This window comes from Prunus dulcis, chromosome 7 (assembly GCF_902201215.1).
Source record: "Prunus dulcis chromosome 7, ALMONDv2, whole genome shotgun sequence".
In the NCBI taxonomy this organism is placed as follows: domain Eukaryota; kingdom Viridiplantae; phylum Streptophyta; class Magnoliopsida; order Rosales; family Rosaceae; genus Prunus; species Prunus dulcis.
Window position 1 is genome coordinate 14,468,770 of NC_047656.1, and position 19,994 is coordinate 14,488,763.

Genomic DNA, 19,994 nt, shown 5'->3' on the forward strand with positions numbered 1-19,994 from the left:
CGATTTAACTGATATTTTGCATGAATAATCCTTAAAAAATAACATAAAAGTTGAACAAGTTCGAGTATTGGTTTTAGAACCTATAAATAGAATGTCCTTAATTTAAGGAAAATAACGACATCCTTATACTTTCCAATTATAAACTCATATCCTAAGTTTTTAAATCCTAACTGATATGGTAAAATCTCATTTGCTTATGTATGAACTCACGATAAGTTTTATTTATTTACAATCAATAAGCAACCGTCATGTATCACGGCCGTTAGTGTTAAAAAGTTGAAATCGTAGTTGGTACTCGTAGTTACTCTTTAGTAAAGATCATGAACGTGATTCCCTCCCCATTAAAATGAAAAGAAAAGGGTCTAAATATAAAGTTGCAAGTAGCTAGCTAGCCAAGTGTGTTTGTTTGTTCAAGACTGAAGAAGCTCAACTTGCGCCCTTCAACTGTCAATACTCAAAGGGCCAACAGGGCGGGAAAGAGGAGGCCAGGGACTTGAACACGATGAAGAAACAGAGGACATGCTGGAAATTGACCACTCTGCCCTTCCATTGTCTTCGCTTTTCTGCTTGTTTTCGTCATGTGAGGTTGCGAGAGATCTAAAACCCCCATTTAATTCAACTCCTCAAAGACCAGTCAAGAAATCTAAAGATTAAAATTAATTAATACCAACCAAAAAAAAAAAAAAAACCTTGTCATATATTAATTGCAATGAATATGGATCCGTTCTAAGCTGCGCAGCTCCCGCTTGCTTTCTGCCTCTTTGATCTCTTCTCTCCTTCCCGCCACCGCGGCCACCGACGTCCAAAGTCCACCCACCAACACCAAGCCTCACGTACACAACACATTTCCATCACTAAAAAAAAACTCAAACAAAGAAAATAGCATTCATTCATTGGTCGGTTTTTGCAACATCAAGAAACTAAATCTAATTAATAAGCCACTCCACTTAATTAGCTCTAACATGCATAGCAGCATAGGCGTATAAACACTATATACTCTATACACTATAATGTGTACATACAAATATGTGTAAAAATGATAATTAATCATCAATAATGTGTGAGCCAATATCATGAGTTGTGAATGAGTAGCATATGCAGGTAGCTGACTGCTTGAGCATGAAGTGCGCCGCAAATGAGCTTCGATTTTTCCCATTGGTCTTCGTGCACATCCGTATATCCACGCTGGCATTGCTCCCCGAGGCTCTTCATGGCTGCTTCCTTTCCTTGCCCATTTAAGTAAGCCCCTCCATCTGTTAGCTTGCACAACTCAACCATACGGCTACACACTTGCACTTCAATCTTCCTCTGCTCTTTGGGGAGATTGGCAACAATTCAGTACGTATGCACATTCATCTTTCTAACTATGTACTCCACAACTCTGATTGTCTTGCCTTCGCCAATCGGTATTCGGTACTAATTAGTTTTTGTGCGGACATGTTCTTTAATTTCTGCAGAATTCAGAAATTTCAAGGATTAATATATAGAAGCTGATACAATGAGGCCAACCATTTTCTTGCATTTTTTGGTGGGAATATTGGTTAGCTTGAGTGCTTTCTGCATCATTAATGCAGAAGACCCATATTTGTATTATACATGGACAGTTACATATGGACTTGTTTCTCCATTGGGCATCCCTCAAAAGGTTAATTGGCTTTTGACCCTTTTATTTATCATCCAATTCTGTTATGTATTTCTTGTGCTTAATTAATTTAAAAGTTCTGGTTAATTTATGCAGGGTATCCTTATCAATGGTCAATTTCCTGGCCCAACAATCGAAGCCGTGACCAATGACAACATAATCGTTAATGTCATTAACAAGTTGGATGAGCCTTTCCTCATTACATGGTGATAATTTTTGCTGGTAGTTGTTATGGTTGTAAATTTAAAAAAAAAAATTGTGATGCTTGGCTCCTCCTCATGGGACTAATTTTCTGCTCTGTGTGAAAATCAGGAACGGGATCAAACAGCGAAAGACCACCTGGCAAGACGGAGTGCTGGGAACAAATTGCCCGATTCCTCCAAACACAAACTGGACATACAAGTTTCAAGCCAAAGATCAGATTGGAACTTTCAACTACTTCCCTTCTACCAAACTGCACAGGGCTGTTGGTGGTTTTGGGGGTTTCAATATTGCACACAGGTCTGTGATAGCAGTCCCATATCCAATTCCCGCTGGAGAATTTACCCTGCTTGTTAGTGATTGGTACAAGAACAGCCACAAGGTATGTAACTCTAAGATCATGGATCATTTCACATTTTCTTTTACTTCAATTTTTGTTTTGTTTTTGAGCTTGGATGTTGTAAGAAGCAAGGAAAATGCGGTTTTGCTATACAGTATGACATGTTATGTTGTTGGAGTGGTCTAGATTTACAGGCTAGTAACATAACATGTTGTTCATAAATGGAACAATAGGAAGAAGTTTATATCAAGAAGAATGATCTGATTACTGATGGATGCTCTTATGTTTTCAGGTATTGCAGCAAACCTTGGACTCTGGCAAGACTCTTCCTCTTCCTGATGGTCTTCTTATCAATGGGCATCATAAATCCGCCATCTTCACTGGCGAAAAAGGTAACCATATTAGCCCTCCTCAAAAGTGTTTGTATGCCATAAATATTAGATTTGAAGATTTTTTAATCAAAGTTTTGTTGGATTCTTTCAGGAAAGACCTACAAGTTCAGGGTTTCAAATGTTGGCATAGCAACTTCAATTAACTTTAGAATTCAGGGCCATACAATGACACTTGTTGAAGTTGAAGGAGCTCATACCTTGCAAGAGGTCTATGAATCACTTGACGTTCATCCAGGCCAATCTGTAGCTGTTTTGGTCACCTTGCACGGTTCACTCAAGGACTATTTCATCATTGCCTCTTCTCGATTCACAAAGCCAATCCTCGCAACCACTGGATATCTACGTTATGCTGGTTCTAACACCCCTGCTACAGGGCCATTGCCAATTGGTCCAACCTATCACATTCACTGGTCTATGAAGCAAGCCAGGACAATCAGGTAGCTATAATTTTCTTGAGATCTTTTCGGTTGCCCTTTTTCGGAAGCATACATATATATCAAATGATGTGACATTGTCTAGCAGTATTTGATTAATGATTTGCTAGTCATCTAACTAACTGTTTTTATTTTCTTGTGCGTGAAGATTGAATTTGACAGCAAATGCAGCCCGGCCTAACCCACAGGGGTCATTCCATTATGGAACTATTCCAATTGTCAGGAGACTAGTTTTGGCCAACACTGCTGCTAAGATCGGTGGCAAGCTTCGATATGCTGTGAATAATATATCTTATGTTGATCCAGAAACACCATTAAAACTCGCCGATTGGCTTAACATCCCCGGTGTCTTCAACTTGGACACAATCAAGGACACACCTACTCCAGGCCCTGCAGTATTTGGCGCCTCTGTTGTAGGAACCACCCTTCATGACTTCGTGGAAATCGTCTTCCAGAACACCGAGCCTACTCTCCAATCTTGGCATCTTGATGGAAACAGTTTCTATGTTGTTGGGTAGGCCTCTCTATGCACAATTATAATGTGTACAACTACAACAAAATATTGCTCAAACCTTATCTTGTTTTGATAATTTGCCTTATACTTTTTGTTGGACTTCAAATATTCAGATATGGCTCTGGTAACTGGACACCAGATATGAGGAGACGCTACAATTTGGTAGATGGTGTACCTAGACACACAGTTCAGGTAATTGAAACTTAGCAACTTGTACTGATATAATCATCCCATTTATGCAGAATTTCGGAGATTTAATCCTATGTTAATCATTACTGAAATGTTACTTGGTGTACAAAATTGACAGGTATATCCAACTGGATGGAGTGCTGTATTAGTGTCTTTGGACAACAAGGGTATGTGGAATTTAAGGTCTGCAATCTGGTCTAGGAGATATTTGGGACAGCAATTGTATGTCAGAGTCTGGAACAACGAACACAGCCTTTTCACTGAGAACGATATGCCTCTGAACGCGTTGCTTTGCGGCAAGGCCAAGCACTGATAGACAATTTATTTACTCTTTGATCATGTAACTCTGTATGTTCTTTCATTTTTTTTCTTTCTTAAAATTGGGTAGTTCTTAAGTTTCAGTTACGAGGGTGTGACTGTGGAAAAAAGAATGGGGAAACAGGTTTAGGGTGAGGGAAATAAGATGTTTTAAAGTGTCATTGTGTTAGATTTCTTACTGCCACAGTCCCAAAAAGGATTAATTTCTCTTACATGTTCATGTCTAATATCATAGGACATGTTCATTTCTATACAATAAGTCCAACAATGGTGCTCAGAAGATTGGCTTCAATTAGTCTCATTAGAAAGTTTGTCACACATTTAGGACTTTTAACATGCCAACATGATTTTGACCCAAAAACTCATTTTAGAGTTCAAACCACAAGCTCAAGCTGCATTGACCGAACAGAGCACCAGCAATTTCTACTAAGAAAAAAAAAAAACTGATGTTCCTTTTTATTTGCTCAGTCAGAAATGTCTTCAAGATTTTTCATTGTGCAATAAGCAATCAAGTAGGAAATTATCAAGCGAAAAGAGTGCCATCTAATTAATTAATATCAGCAAAAAGAGCAGATTCCCCTCTAAGAGCGGCCTACTGGTGCCCAGTGAGCAGAGCTCCACATTTCCCTCCACAGTTGTTTGAATTCAAACTATAGGGAATTCAAACTACCAAGAAAATTACGGTAACAAAATTGAAATTTGGATCAGACAAATGGTACCCTCCTTTCATTTTTCGTTTTTGGATTCAAGCGACAATGGGGGAGAGATTTGAATGTTCTTAACCACTTGAGCTCCAAACCTTTTTTGACAATTGGTACCTCTTAGTTACTCATAGTGGCGAACTTTTTCTATCACAAAATTGCAGTTCCTCTCTCTCTCTCTCTCTCTCCTTGTTCTTGATAAACCTGGACCCCAACTAGACTTTTACAAAGACTTAGTTATATGCCTTTCTATAAGAGGGCAATGAAGGTCCAGGTTTAACAACTCTAGAAAGCAAGCAGGCCCATCGTGAATAGGGTCCCAATCAGGGACCATAGGAGCATAACCAGCATATTCTGGCAGCGTACACAGCATGTGCATTGTGCAGCCACAATACAATCATACAATCATGGTCTTGTCAAGCGCCTCGACTCATCAAGTAGCTAACTATATGATATATCCTTATTGCTCAAAACTCGAGTTCTTATAGTTTATTTTTTCCTCAATTGAAGTTCTATATATATTGGATAAATACTAAAAACATGCCCCATAGGCCTAGCCAGAATATTATCCAAATTTTGCTCTTCTTACTTTTCTTACTTTTTTCCCCCTCTATTTCCTTAAGCGTTCTGATACATGCGAACTTTAAGCTTCAAAAAGATGCATGCTCACACCAAAAGAATTATGAACATACCAGAGAGAGAGAGAGAGAGAGAGAGAGAGAGATGGTGCCCTTTTGATGTTTGAGCACCCAAAGGGCATAAATAAGTATAGTATGAGCAAGTTCCAGAGAAGCAGGCAATTCGAGCAGAGAGCAGACACCAGATTTTACAAAGGCTGCAAGTATAGAAGGAATCCTCTGACGGCCGACTGTAATAAGAATCAAATCGCTGCATAAAAGGGAAACTCTTTCCAAAGGCTGCTTTTTTTACACTTCATTCTTCACTTTCTCGTAACCAAACACAACCCCTGAATCTTCATGTGCCTTCCACCACCCCAACAATATTGTACACCACCACCCTCACCTTCACTTCACTTAATCAATTAATATAATCCAAATAAACTCTCAAATAACTAAACTTGTTTAGTCAACCAAGAAGCTGTATGTGCTTAATTCTCTCTCTCTCTCTCTCTCTCTCTCTCAATTGATCCAATCAACTATTCCAGATATTTTCTTACATAGATAAATTTATTTAGATCTTTAGGAAATATAATTAATTGTAGCCAGCTATATAGGGGGAACCCAAAATTTGTCACATTACCCTTGACTAAGATAATTAAACTGCTGAATTACACTTTTCTAAGGGATCTAAGCATAACCCCTCTTATTTTATGCCAGATAATAATGTGATAACATCAAGAAATTAACACTAACAAATAACAAACGTTTAATTTAATTTCTTGGTCCTTAATTGGTACACCCTCATATCCTTTACACCTTAAAACACACATGCAGATAGAGAAGAAAGAGAAGGATAGCTATTAGCTACTGATGCTAAAGCCATCATAATATCACAACCCACACAAACATAACCAAAATTTAAAAAAATAAAATTTTTAAAAAAAAAAGTAAAAAAAAGAACCTAGCTAGCTAACACAAATTTAAAAATCCCCTTAACAAAAGGCTTAATGATATGCACCGTTGGTTGTGGGAAGATCTGACGACCAGGCTGTAAATGCCGGGTTCCAGTAGCCCATTTCGCCGCCACCAACAGCCGGAGTTGAATCCAAAATGGAGGATGTAGAAGAAGAAGATGACATAACCACATTATTTAAATGATCAGAATAATAACCTCCTGATGATGACGACGACGATGATCTTAGCCTCTGAAACAGTTCTTGAATTCCAATATTGCTTTGCACCTCATGACCAACTGGGAAGCCGTTTTGTTGGTTGTGGTGGTGTGGAGGCTGTTGATTTTGGTTGTTGTTTCTCCAGAAAGAGCTGCACAGACCAAGTGAAGGAGCCTGGCACACTGGATCCAACCCCAGAGTTCGAGCAGTGCTCATTGCTGGCTCAGTGGTCATCATGTGGGATCCAATCATATTCATAGCCCCCTCTTCCTTCACATTTACAGAATTGCATACAGGATTAGGGTTAGGGTTAGGGTTTTGATTTTGATGACTGGCTCTTAGTAGGGCTAGTAAATGAGAATTCTGAGGGGAGCCCCATAGTATTGGGCTTGCTTGGACATCGTTGTCGAACCCCCCGCTGAATCCTGACCTTCCAATTTCCGATGCCACCATTTTCAACTTCCCCGAGGCGGCCTTGCCTATGGGAGTCGTTGACACGGTAGCACTCTTGTTTTTTCTGCAGCCACCGCCAATTGGGACATTCCGGAGAGCTCCTCCTTTTGTCCAGTAGCGGCGGCAGGTCTTGCAGAAGTGGCGGGGCTGAGTAAGGTTGTAGTTGTTGTAGTAGCAGAATTTGGTGTTGGAAGAATCGCATCTCGGGCATCTCAAGTTCTCACCTGTAGTCGTAGTCGTCGTGGCGGTCGCGGTGGTTGTAGTAGTTGTGGAAGAAGAAGGAGATTGTGAAGGAGAAAGAGAAGGAGAAGAAGTTGTACCACCATGAATGGAGATTAATTTCCTCTCTCCTCCTCCTGCTATGTTACTAAGGCCTGCACCGCCAAACAGTTCTTGGATCATCTTAAATTTCTGATATCTTCTTTGTAGATCTACAACAATCCAAAAACAAAGAGAAAAAGCAAATAAAGATGAAATCTTTTTTGAGGAGTAGTTAGTGGAGAGAAAGCAAAAGAGATATGAGAAAGTGGTTTTTGTTGTGTATTTAGTGTATGTGTGATCTAGCTACTATTTATGTAAGAGGATATATATTGAGTTGGAACTTTGATATTCAAATAAAAGGCTTGCCTTGTGACTTAAGACTTAAGTTGTAGGGGACTTTGTTGGCCAAATATTCTTGGGGTGTTAAAGAATGGAGGGGGATTGGTAGTGGGAGCTTTAATATATATAGGTCTAATGCATGTGGAAGAAAGTATATATCACAACTTTAGTATATATAGCTAATTAAACAACACAATGATTCCAATAAAGCTGTATTTTTGTGGATTTGGAATTCAGTTGTGGGTTGTTTTTGGAGGGAAGTAAATGGTCTTTTCTCAAATTCCCAGTCTATCCTGCCCCCTTTGATCACCCAAGTAATTTTTTTTTTTTTTAGTACAAACGATAAACTATAGGAGATGGGAATTTCTTATACACAAACACAATAATATAATGCCATGGGATTTAAACCTATGACCTATGATCTGCAAATCAATGCCTTTTTCTACTGGAGCTGATCACCCAAGTTTTTGTCCTATGAGAAAATATAATTTTGACAAGACTGCATTATTTCCCTAATGATTCCAATGACAGTCAGCTGAAGGAAGCATTAAAATCACCTTCTTGTGTATTCTCCATGCAGCTCTTTCCCAGCCAAATTTATAAGGAACAATTAATTATTCACACTAGCTAATAGGTGTTGTTTTAATCTTTTCGAGGATGTGGGGGAGGGGGCTTAGTGCAAGAGCTTTTGGATTGTATCAATTAGAAGCGATTTGCTTGGCTATTGGGATTATAAAATGAGACCAAATTTTATTATATTAGTGGAAGTGGGGAGTGCAGAAGAGAATATATAATGATAATAGCAATCAAGTTTTCTAAAAGAATAATCTTTGTTGTGTGGGGGGGTCTTTTGTGTTTTCTTCCTGAAGATGCTGTTCGAGAACCATCATTACAAGTTCATGGAGTGGGCTAATCACATGGAACTACGTGTAAAGCCAATGGCCCTACACCAACTATAAAGCCACTGCCCGAAACTTATGGCTTCAATTTTGCCTTCCCCACACCACCACCACCCATGGCCACGCACACCACCACGACACCAAAGAGCTGGCCTAGCCAATGCCACTGTGTTCAAGTTCAGCACATTGAGTAATTTTAAACCTAATTAAACTAATTATTCAAACGTGTGGTTTGTTGTCTGATATCAAGTACCACATCCACATGAGCACATTTCATCATCTGCATTTGAAACATTCATCATTGTTCCTTTCCATCAATGCAGTCAGTTCATACTTGATCACATGAGTTTTGTTGGTATTAGTTTGACAAATTTATACTATTTATGCGTGAGTCGACGGTTCTGAATCATGAATTTATGTGCAACTCGTGGTGAGATTTACATCAATACATATCTGTGAATCGCTATCAGAAATAGCTCACCTATGATCTTGAAACATACATACGGAATTTTTAGAGATTAATTAGTACATTCTTGACCAAATACTTAATCACATAATCAACTGGTTCACATTATAAATTCTGAGGAAAATAAGTATGAAATGTCCCAAAAGCTTAAAAAGTAGAGCTTTGACCTTGGTCATGTATGCTTGAGCGTGAATTTAAAAACTGTGCTACCTAATTACATGCTGCATAAGACAAACTGGAAATAATTAATCAAAGCTGATGGAACCCTTATCGGTTAGCTGCCCATTCAATCACTGCTAATCAAGTTTATTTGGACCAATCATGCTCTAACTCTGCGTGGCAACGACCCACAGTAAATTACATGATTGTGTGAACGAGAGCTACCTTCTAAGAACTTGTGGTTTGAATGCAAATTACTTTTTGATCCATGTTTGGAGATTGCTTGAAAATCTGGAAGGAATATAAGATGTGAATTAAAATGGGGTTGGGTGGGGGTCTACATGTCTCAAATTATCGGAACCATTTGTCAATCACCATCTTGACTTGAAGATTGTTGATTATGAACACTAATCTTATCGCTTAAGATATAATATATTAGAGAGGCTAATGTGTAATTACGAATATCTTGGAAATTCCCACTAGTAAATTAATAAATAATTACAAATCTACAGTAAATCAATTGTAATTGACTCCACAAAGCAATTGAAATGGATTAGTTAGAGGGTAGGGCCATTCCCACCACAGATTAAACTAATACAACCCCATATACTAGGTTCATTTTAAACTATAATTTCGTTTGTGTGACATAAATTCTTCGTCAACAACTTAATTACCAAAAAAGAGGAGCCACTATAATATGGTTTCATTAAAACTTGGCCTTAAAAATTCCGAAAAAGAGAAAAATGCAATAACAAAAAAAGAATACTACAGCTAATTCAAGACTGTAGCGCAAATGAAAATTGAGATTCCCTCTTAAAATCAACTAACAATAGAAGAAATAGTCTAATTCCTTATAAACACAAAATTTTCTGACTTTCAAATATGAAACGCATTTCACTACACATTCTCACAGAAAAGAAAAAGATGTACAAATACTTGGAAACCCATAAGTCCATATTAATGACTGTAGTGCCAAATAAATTGAAGATGGAGTTAGTAAAGGGGAGGGTGTGCATAGTAAAGTAAAGTGAAATGCACATCAGAGCCAGAACCTGCTCAGCTTTCAACTTTGACCAAGGCACTCACTGAAAACCCAAATGATCTAGGGCTTGCTTGCTGGGTTAAATCAAAAGGAGCTTATTTTGGTTCTTAATTCATGAATACATGTATACATATAAAAAGGAAATGTGAATGAAAAAGGAAAGCAAAAAAAGAAAAAAAGGGTCCCATCATGAATCATGCTGGGTTTTGCCAGTAGTGGGTTTATCAACATGAAAATAGACAGCTCCTTCTTCTTGCCTCCTTTTTCTTTTTTTCTTTTTTTTCTTTTTTAATTTTGAGATTTTAAATTTTTTTGGGAAGTAAAAAAGAAAAAGAAAACAAATCATGGAAATTATTGGTGAATGGATGGTGATGTTGTAGTACTGTGTACGTACGTACCTGACCGCGCGTGCCGTCCGGAGCGCGATACTTGAGACGAGACCAGACCGACATGCTTTTATCTGTGAAGGGTCGGGCAGCGTGCGGGCAGCAGAAAACGACAGGAGATTATAGGATTTGTGATACACATGGGTGGGCAGCGCGGGCAGAAGGGCAGGTAATCAAGGTCGCCGTCAATGCTTGCTGTGGCTTGAGTGGGGGGGCAGTCCTTCCTCGATCCTCGGGCCCTCTATTGCTCCCTCTCTCTCTCTGTGTTTTCTCTAATTTTCTTAAATCTAAACCCATGTTTAATTATTAATATGATTATCATTATTATTACAATTATAATCAATTATATGGACCATATCCATGTAAAATTTAGACGACCAACAAACAAGCATGATGAAATCATCAAAGATGTATGTATTTTATGATAAGTGATGAATTTGATATTTTAAGAGATGCATACAGAATTAAGAATTCTAATTTTAAGTTATGATAATTCACTTTTAAGTCATATCATTTGATAGGTCAAATACGAGTATTGATGATGATTAATATCATTACTCGATTTCATACTAAATAATTATAATTGTTGATAATAAATATACGATTCAATGTAATGTAATGAATTTAAATTTCTTCATCAAATATGAAATCACATGCTTTCATATATTTCAAGAATAGTATATACAACCTAATTATGTTGTATTAGTGTCCGGAGAATTATGAGAATTTGTGAGTAGTGCAGTGTAGGGAGTGGATACGACATGAGAATATGCATATGGGGAGATGGGAATATGGGATGTGATAAAATTCCACATTCTAAATAGACTACTGTGTCCTCTCCTTATGCGGCAATACAGCTTTTCTAGGGCTCCTCACCTTTCTTCCTCTTTTCTTTTCATTAAAGTGGTCAATAATTCTCTCTCTCTCTCTCTCTCTCATTTCCTTTGCGTTCATAAAACCAAAATATAAAGGATATCGGTATAGAGTACTTAATAAATTATTGATGTTTGTTATGCAACACAAATAAAATCCAACACAGCAGGAAGAAAAAAAAAGAAAAGTAAAATCGAACACAAATAAGTCCAAGTTAATGATCGATGTTTGCCAATGAAATACTTGGATTCTTAGTCATGTAATTTATTTGGTGAAATTTCATTTATTATCAACTTAAGAGATGATATGAATTTAACTATAAATCTGAACTATTGATCATGTTGAATATTGTATGAACATAAATATCAATTATTAATCATTTTGACTATCGTATGAACGTGTGACATATTTGAACAACTTACACATTATTCTTACAAATAGAAACTTCAAATATTCTTTGGTCATATAGAGGGGGCCGATGCGTTGCAACTGGATTGCACTAAACCTTATAATTCAATCAACCTCTTCCTATGTATACCCTAGGGCCATTGATGGCCCAAATTCGTACAACACACAGAAAAATTTCTCCTTGGATTATTCACAATCTAACACAACGTCACTTAAAGAATAGCTTGTCATTAGGGTTGTCCCTTTGCAAACTCTCTTGGGATCCTCATACATCTCTCTCTTTCCAAGCTGTTGAATCCAAACAACATTTTGCAATTCGCAAGGATACGCATATCATAGAATTCTAGCTTAGGCCTACTCCTACTGAGAAAAGGTTGACACGAAATTCATTGAAAGAAGAAAAATGGATGGTTCTTAATCCTAACATTCCCCTATGGGCTCCACCACCATTGAAATGCAACCAAAATGAAATGAAATATATAGGTCATATATGTATGCTCAGCAAAACCCGAGGGAGGCTAGCAAAGTAGGTAGCTAGGGTTTCAAACCTGACAAAAGCTAGAATGGACAAAATCCTTGTGCAGAAGTTGCATAGATCATGTCGCTTGGCAAAGCTTTTGCATGCATGTGGGCTGGTGCTTATTGGATATAGCTAGTTAGCAGAGGAACTTATAACAGTGTGACTGATAATTACCTTCGAGGTAGACAAACGGAGAGAATTTATCACTGACAGTGAGATACAGCCCTATAGGATATTTGGATCCCTATAGATGTATACTTTATTGCATACCGCCAGGTCCTCGACCAGGGTCTTAAATCCTTATTATTTCTCTTACCAAGACTCGGATTGGTTTTCTATGTATAGGAGTTTGTGATCGGAGCAGACAGGTAGGCAGACAAACTCTAGTAAGTAATCTCTCCTCTCATCTGTTTTATCCCGTCTTAAATTATAGTTCGTAACATCACGTGACATGATGATTATACATATTATAATATAAATAAAGTGTACACATAATATTATTGTGAGGAGATCCTTGTGCCAATTAAGATTATTTTCAATGATCGAGAATAATAAAACAAATTTTAAGAAAAAAAAACCTACATATTTGGTTTTTCATTTTGTCAAGTTCAATAACACTTACTTTCAAGTTGATTAAGAGTTGAACAACAAAAATAGATAGAGATGCATAATACCGACAAGGTTCAACCATGATATGTAAGTTTCAACGAGAGTCTTGAATTATTAGGACGCAGATTTCTTAGTTTGAAAATGATTAGTGCCAAATGTTATGTTGCTGATAAGTGGCGTGGTATGGACCATATGGGGGTAGGGCTTGAATTATTCTCTACTGAAATTGACAGATGGACCCCACAGTTCATATTTTATGGAACTCCAGATTGGCTGAATCCCATAAATTGGACTGATTTCCAATCACACCACAAATAAATACAAAACCCTAAAGCAGTGATTGCGTGATTAACTTATAATTGATCAATACACCCCAACAGCTCCCACCCTAGCGAGAAGATATACATCTCGAAGCTCTCAAATAATATTCCAAAACCACTTTGAGAAAATAAAGCAATCGTAGCATATATGCAACTTGTTGCTACTCAGATAACTGATAAAAGCAAGCTAGCACCACCCACCTTGAAACTTGAGCCTCAAGTTGTTGGATAGATACCACAATTGATAAGGTACTAATACATATGTGTAAAAATAACTTATTAAAATTACAAAAATAAAAAAAATTCTACACATATCGACTGTGATTTGTTCGTAAAGAAAATGACTGATAACATGTAAGAAATCAAGTATTTTTTTATTTCAAAATTTTTATTGTTAATGCTCTTCGAAACGGATAATTGCATTTAGAAATCCATATTATGAACATTCTTATCGTTCTAGGGTGACACTCCTGTCATTAAATTAATTACACTAGTATATATTTTCGGTTTGTTTCACATCGTTGCGAAACGCATAAAATATAATCACTATCATTCTCAATCAATACTAATTTATAGTCTCACCTAATGCAAGACCAAGACCTGTGGCAAAATAAAAGTAATAGGTTTTAGGTAGGTCCAAATCACGCCGGCAGACACCACCACTGAGATTATATATATACATAATGCATAAATAAATGAATAAATGTATTATCTAATCAGGACAAGATCGTACGTCGTTTGAGAATACCCCCAACTGCCCAACACCATATAGTTACCGTAGATTGCAATATCTTCAACTTCAACTGCCCCGTACGTTTTTGTGTGGGTAAAAAAACAAGTCGGCAGCCAGCCAGCCACTGTAGATCAGGTCAAGACTGTCAAAATCTAGCTAGGCAAGCCGCCCTAGCTTCTTCATACAATTATTTTTAAAGATTCCAAAGTCTATTTGTCTAATTAATTATAAGGTGGAAGTGGTTGTCCGCAATATTGCTACATCCCTCTTTTCCACTACACTAAATTAATTAATTAATTTCTTTATTCTATCGTATATTCCACTCTTGAAAGACTTTGTGAATTAACAACCAAATTATTTTCCTCCTTACCATGTAATTAGGAACTCCTACATACATTCATGCTTGCTAACAATAATGTGATATATTGTGTTTGCTGGAAAGATGAGTATCTCCTTATTTCCTTACCGGGAAGGAGGCAAGCAATATTCAGTTAACAATTCAAGATTGAGGATTTATATATCACTTTCAACTAATTACACTCATGAATTTTAAGCACACATACAAATATATGGTTGGTTTTCTTCTTCTACTTATGTCTTTTTATAATAATTGTTTTCTAACTTTATAATATGATGCTGACATTACTTTTTAAAATTCTCTCTTGTCAACGACAAAGATAAGAACCAACCGGTTTGGTATATTTTTAATAAATAAATATTAGTCTCTCAACATGCGTTTCACCTGTATATACTTTATATCACACAACTTTTCTTAGTCTAATGAGAATTTTTCTTTCTAGGTTTGTACGTACCTTTGAATCCCACATTAGCCATGCATTGAAAAAAAAAAATTAGTGTAGTCAGATTAAGGCAATATGAATCCAAATATCAACATCAAATAACACTTTTAGTCATGTGGTATTCAGCCCATTGTGTGAGGTCTTTAAGTCAAAAGATCCAATGTCTAAAAAAAGGAGGAAGATGAGAGTCGAATTCTTGTAATAGGCTGTAACAATTACATGTTTTATCACTGGTCTTTTTCTCTGATTGAATATTTTCTAAAAATGGTCAAAATTTTGTATTTATTTACTTTTGTTTTACAAGTTTTCTTAATGGGTAAAATGGGGTAAGAAAAAGAATTGAACAATATATTTAGTGTAGTAATAAGGTTAAGGCAATATAAATCCAAATATCAACATCAAATAACACTTTTAGTCATGTGGTATTCAGCCCATTGTGTGAGGTCTTTAAGTCAAAAGATCCAATGTCTAAAAAAAGGAGGAAGATGAGAGTCGAATTCTTGTAATAGGCTGTAACAATTACATGTTTTATCATTGGTCTTTTTCTCTGATCGAATATTTTCTAAAAATGGTCAAAATTTTGTATTTATTTACTTTTGTTTTACAAGTTTTCTTAATGGGTAAAATGGGGTAAGAAAAAGAATTGAACAATATATTTAGTGTAGTAAGGTTAAGGCAATATAAATCCAAATATCAACATCAAATAACACTTTTAGTCATGTGGTATTCAGCCCATTGTGTGAGGTCTTTAAGTCAAAAGATCCAATGTCTAAAAAAAAGAGGAAGATGAGAGTCGAATTCTTGTAATAGGCTGTAGCAATTACATGTTTTATCACTGGTCTTTTTCTCTGATCGAATATTTTCTAAAAATGGTCAAAATTTTGTATTTATTTACTTTTGTTTTACAAGTTTTCTTAATGGGTAAAATGGGGTAAGAAAAAGAATTGAACAATATATTTAGTGTAGTAAGGTTAAGGCAATATAAATCCAAATATCAACATCAAATAACACTTTTAGTCATGTGGTATTCAGCCCATTGTGTGAGGTCTTTAAGTCAAAAGATCCAACCTCCAGAAAAAGGAGCAAGATGAGACTCGAACTCTTGTAATAGACTGTAACAATCACGTGTTTTACCACTGGTCTTTTCTCTGGTTGAATATTTTCTAAAAATGATCAATATTTTGTATTACTTTTGTTTTACAAGTTTTCTTAATGGGTAAAATGGGTTAAGAAAAATAATTGAAAACAGTTTGGAGAGCATAATGAATAAATTTGTGGGTTCACATGGAATCTATAAGAAAGAACATTAGGCTAAACCGCTTTATCATGAGGCCAGTCTCATGGGCCAAAGCCCATTATGTTTTCGAAAAAGGCCCCAAGAGGCCCAAATTTAAATTAGAACCTTCTTTCTTTCATCATCGCCAAGTTCCAAGCCAATTAGGATTAGATTTCCAGTTGAAGACTTCGATCACTTGAAGTTAAACAAACACACTCCGATCAAAAGTCCCAATCGCTCTCCTCAACATACGAAACGTCCACTGTAATTTATCGCAGAAAGCTAGGGTTTCGTAATCACTCTGAACTCCAATTCACTTTCATCGCCAAACGCACCATGAACTGTGAAGTTTGCCAGCTCAAAGAATTGGTATGCTTCTCTCTTTCCATCTCTCTCTCTTAGTATATTTGTGAAATTTGAGGAATTAATTTATATTTGAAAATTGAAATTTTGCTGGTGCTTCAGGAAGTTGAGCAATTTGAGATACGCGAAGTTCTGCGCTGTAAGTTTCCAATTGAATTTGTCCTTTTCTTTTCTGTATCAGGTTCTTTTTTTGTACATTTGATTTCAAATTACTCAATTTACGTGCTTTCCTACCTTATCTGTGTATTTTATATGTGCGCATGTGTTGTGTATAATTAGTATGGTTATGCAAATCAGTTTTGTCAATGGTAAACTCTGCAGATTAAAAATTGTACAGTGTAGAACTTGTTTGAGCAATTCAACTAAGATACGTGTTTAGGTATATCTGTTTCGTGGGACGGGGAAGTGTCTTTATGTAGAATAAGCTTTGTTTAAGACGGGGAGCGTGGGCGTTCCTTCAGTTTGTTTTGGATTTGCAGTGGCCGTTAGCCAAAAGTCAGCATTTTATGAGGCAATGCGACAGTGATTTTGAACAACGAATTCTATACTGCAAGAATCTGTGTTTATAATGGCAGTAGAGGACACTGAATTTTGTTTTTTACATACTTTACTAACTTCCGCACCAAACTATAACCAAACGTGGGGATTGAGAAGTGAAAAATAATGCTTCAAAGAATTGAGCTTGCAAATGTGAAAAAATTTCGTTGGTCATTTCCTGATACGTGGTAAACCATAGTATGATCAACAGAACAAAGGGCATTTTTTTGGGTCTGGTCTATGAACTCTTGTGCTGATTTGTAAAAAAATGTATTATTTATCTCCGGTTTGCCTTTAATTATGTAGAATACATAATCCTGCAGTCACTGCGCTATGATTTTATTTGTTTTCATGTGAGCTTACAGCAGTTTAAATTTGAGTGCAGGCATACTTCACACAATAGTTTTTCATCGGGCTTTAGGTCTTGTGCGGCCCAAAGACGTTGATTTGGAACTTTTTGAAATTACATATGTAAGTTTTTTATGCTCCAAATGTTGGTTCTTTGGTGCATCATGAATGTCATTAACAAAGTTCAAGTCTGAATGTTTTTTCTTTTCCATTCAGTATAACATTTCCGCAGGTGCATGTTAGTTAACATAAATCAACTTTGAATGAATTTTCCAACTGCAAATTCTGTTGCAATCTTAATGACACCTCAACAGGAAATGAAGTTCCTTCATCATGTTTTTTTTGTTTGCCTAGTAATTTTGGCATCAGATTTCTTTCCTTGTGTGTTACTTTTCTGAGATGAATCTTCATGATTGTAATGGTTCCACATTCTAAATAATCCTCAATGTGGGATTGGGCTAAAGGCTACACTCTGATCTTTAGCCTTTGATATGTATGATTATTATACATAAACCTTTTTTTTTTTTGGTTTTTTTTTTGGGTATAGGTTCAATGTGGTGATATGGAACTTGAGAAGAAAATAGATGAGAAGATTGAGCAATTCATTAGTTGGGTAGAAAAACACCCAAACAAGAAAAGTCAGGTTTGTGCTTCTCATTTGCTTTAACTAATCATACTGTTGCAGGTAGAATTTATTTATGCTAGGAGACGGAATTCTTCAACCAAGATTTTTGGATCACTTCTTTGATTTCTCATCCAAAACTTTATCCAGTTATATCCTCCCATTGTTCCATTAAAGCTTTTCATCAGTATCAAAGTATTTTTCTGAAAGAACTCCTAATAAACTGCCATCGTTTGTGATGCAGATCTGCTTGTCTTTCTTTGAAGTAAAAAACAAACAGGCAAAATGGTTCACTCCTAAAACAGAAAGGCTACAGTGGGAACAGTGGTATATTAATTTGAATGTGGCCCAACACCCCAAAGCACATTCTGGCAAATCTCATAATTCTAAAGTCGTAGTTGATCCAGGAGGTACAGTTACTATTGTGAACTGAATTTATAGTTTCTAATGCTTCACTTTCAGGAAGCCATGCTGACCCTCACCTGTACATTTGTTTGATGTATGAGTGCAGAGAGTGCATTGGAAGAGAGAATGGCTCGCAGAGCTGTGCTTGAAGCATCTCTTCATGAAGTTTTGTTCCAAATAATAAAATTTGTGAATGAAAAGAAAGATCATGTTCCCCCTATACCGAATCTTGAGGGTGTAGTCTGGTTTCCCCATGAAATTACAATCCCAAGGTTGGTTCTCCTTTCGTTCATATATCTTTTCAAAGATGGCACACATAGCTTACATCTTCTCTTTGAGTGAGGAAAAACAATCACAGTTTGACACTAAGAATATTTTTTCACCTTAATTAATGTAATTGTCTTTGCAGACATTTGTTAAGGCAGAATGGGGTTGGTAGTTCTCTGATGCGATCAATTGAAATGCAGTAATTTTACTATGAAATGGCTTACTGCCAAAAAAGATACTCTGTGAAAATAGAATTTTAAGTTACTATATTGTATGTACTGAGTACTGACAATTGATTAATACAAAATTTGGCAAAGTATTTTGTTTAAAAGGTTAATACAAAATTGTGGACTGGTTACTTAGTAATGAGTAATAGATTAGTCACCAAACTGTAAGTTCCGAATCTTCAAGCCTGATGCAGGTCTACTTTATTACGACTTACGTATCATAATGTGGCTTGGTCATAGCAGTTTACACCTGCTCCATCTACCAAAAGCAGCACTCTGTTGTAACATTAGGTTGGAGTGCTAGTGTCTAGTTAACAGATAGATGAGTCCTTGTTCTTTGCAAACTGACGAATATGGCTGCTGCACCTAACATCTTGCTCTTGTTTTCTTAACAAGAAGTAGTAGTAGTAGTAGTAGTTGTTGTTGTCAATGTTATGACTGTTTAGAAAATTTCTCCGAATCTCATATGATTAGACTGCTGAGTTAATATTGCGATGCCTTGTTCAGTTCCTCGGATTCTGCATTTGGAATGGACATGATCAAAAGGATGCTGCAGACGGGCCATCCAACCATGCTTAGCTGATGAGCTACGTACGTACCGCTTTGCTGATCTGCTTCTGAAAGTAAGTTGATTCACATGTTCACGGTGACTTGAAACGCACATGAATGTGTCGAGTCGGTAATCTTTTTCAAGCAAGGTTTGTTTGTATGTAAAGAAGTGAATTCTAAGTGGGTAGTTTGCCCTTTCTTTATGTAAATATTCTTCCCTTCCAATTTTGCTTCCATTTATCTTTATCCTTTCTGGCACGTCCATTGCGACTTGTACATATTTTATGGTTGGGTTTGCTCCTTCACTGATGGTGCACAAGTTGTCCTCAACCATAATATTGGCACGTGATCTATTTTTTGTGGTTAAATCTGTGAGAGATAGTGGCTTTAAAAAAGAACAAAAAGAAAAAGAAAAAAAGGAAGAAACTAAAGAAGATCTCCCTATACACGAGCCAATACATATAATTTGTAATTCGGAAAAGCCAAAGAAAGATCCAAGCAGGCCAATCAGGTTATCGAACCAGCAGACTCATAATAAAAGCTGCCAGTATGTATGAATCAGAAGTGGAGTTAAAAGCTTGATAATGAGGTAATTAAACAGCAAAGGAG

The 19,994-nt window shown here is 36.5% G+C and overlaps 3 protein-coding genes across 3 annotated transcripts; 2 read left to right on the top strand and 1 right to left on the bottom strand.

Moving 5' to 3' along the window:
- The first annotated feature begins 1,498 nt into the window (after positions 1-1,498).
- LOC117635430 (L-ascorbate oxidase homolog) lies at positions 1,499-4,284 on the top strand. Its single transcript, XM_034369752.1, has 8 exons — positions 1,499-1,645; positions 1,739-1,848; positions 1,907-2,225; positions 2,476-2,575; positions 2,667-3,012; positions 3,158-3,523; positions 3,637-3,715; positions 3,831-4,284. Exons 1-8 carry the CDS (start codon positions 1,499-1,501, stop codon positions 4,023-4,025), a joined length of 1,662 nt encoding a protein of 553 aa, XP_034225643.1. The 3' UTR covers positions 4,026-4,284.
- Positions 4,285-6,294: 2,010 nt separating this feature from the next.
- On the bottom strand, positions 6,295-7,696 carry LOC117634660 (dof zinc finger protein DOF3.7-like). The gene is made up of 2 exons (XM_034368841.1): positions 7,604-7,696; positions 6,295-7,407 (listed from the first exon to the last, which is right to left on the bottom strand). The coding sequence occupies exon 2, from the start codon at positions 7,376-7,378 to the stop codon at positions 6,356-6,358; it is 1,023 nt and encodes a 340-aa protein (XP_034224732.1). The 5' UTR covers positions 7,379-7,407; positions 7,604-7,696; the 3' UTR covers positions 6,295-6,355.
- Positions 7,697-16,247: 8,551 nt separating this feature from the next.
- LOC117636176 (autophagy-related protein 101) lies at positions 16,248-19,631 on the top strand. Its single transcript, XM_034370668.1, has 7 exons — positions 16,248-16,436; positions 16,533-16,569; positions 17,353-17,438; positions 17,863-17,958; positions 18,182-18,347; positions 18,449-18,614; positions 19,344-19,631. Exons 1-7 carry the CDS (start codon positions 16,404-16,406, stop codon positions 19,417-19,419), a joined length of 660 nt encoding a protein of 219 aa, XP_034226559.1. The 5' UTR covers positions 16,248-16,403; the 3' UTR covers positions 19,420-19,631.
- Positions 19,632-19,994: the final 363 nt, after the last annotated feature.

Coding starts and splice junctions, on each gene's coding strand:
- LOC117635430 (XM_034369752.1), top strand. CDS start 1,499: ATGAGGCCAACCATTTTCTTGCATTTTTTGGTGGGAATATTGGTTAGC. Junction 1,646..1,738: donor CATTGGGCATCCCTCAAAAG/GTTAATTGGCTT, acceptor TAATTTATGCAG/GGTATCCTTATCAATGGTCA. Junction 2,576..2,666: donor CATCTTCACTGGCGAAAAAG/GTAACCATATTA, acceptor GGATTCTTTCAG/GAAAGACCTACAAGTTCAGG.
- LOC117636176 (XM_034370668.1), top strand. CDS start 16,404: ATGAACTGTGAAGTTTGCCAGCTCAAAGAATTG. Junction 16,437..16,532: donor TTTGCCAGCTCAAAGAATTG/GTATGCTTCTCT, acceptor CTGGTGCTTCAG/GAAGTTGAGCAATTTGAGAT. Junction 17,439..17,862: donor AACTTTTTGAAATTACATAT/GTAAGTTTTTTA, acceptor TTTTGGGTATAG/GTTCAATGTGGTGATATGGA.
- LOC117634660 (XM_034368841.1), bottom strand. CDS start 7,378: ATGATCCAAGAACTGTTTGGCGGTGCAGGCCTTAGTAACATAGCAGGA.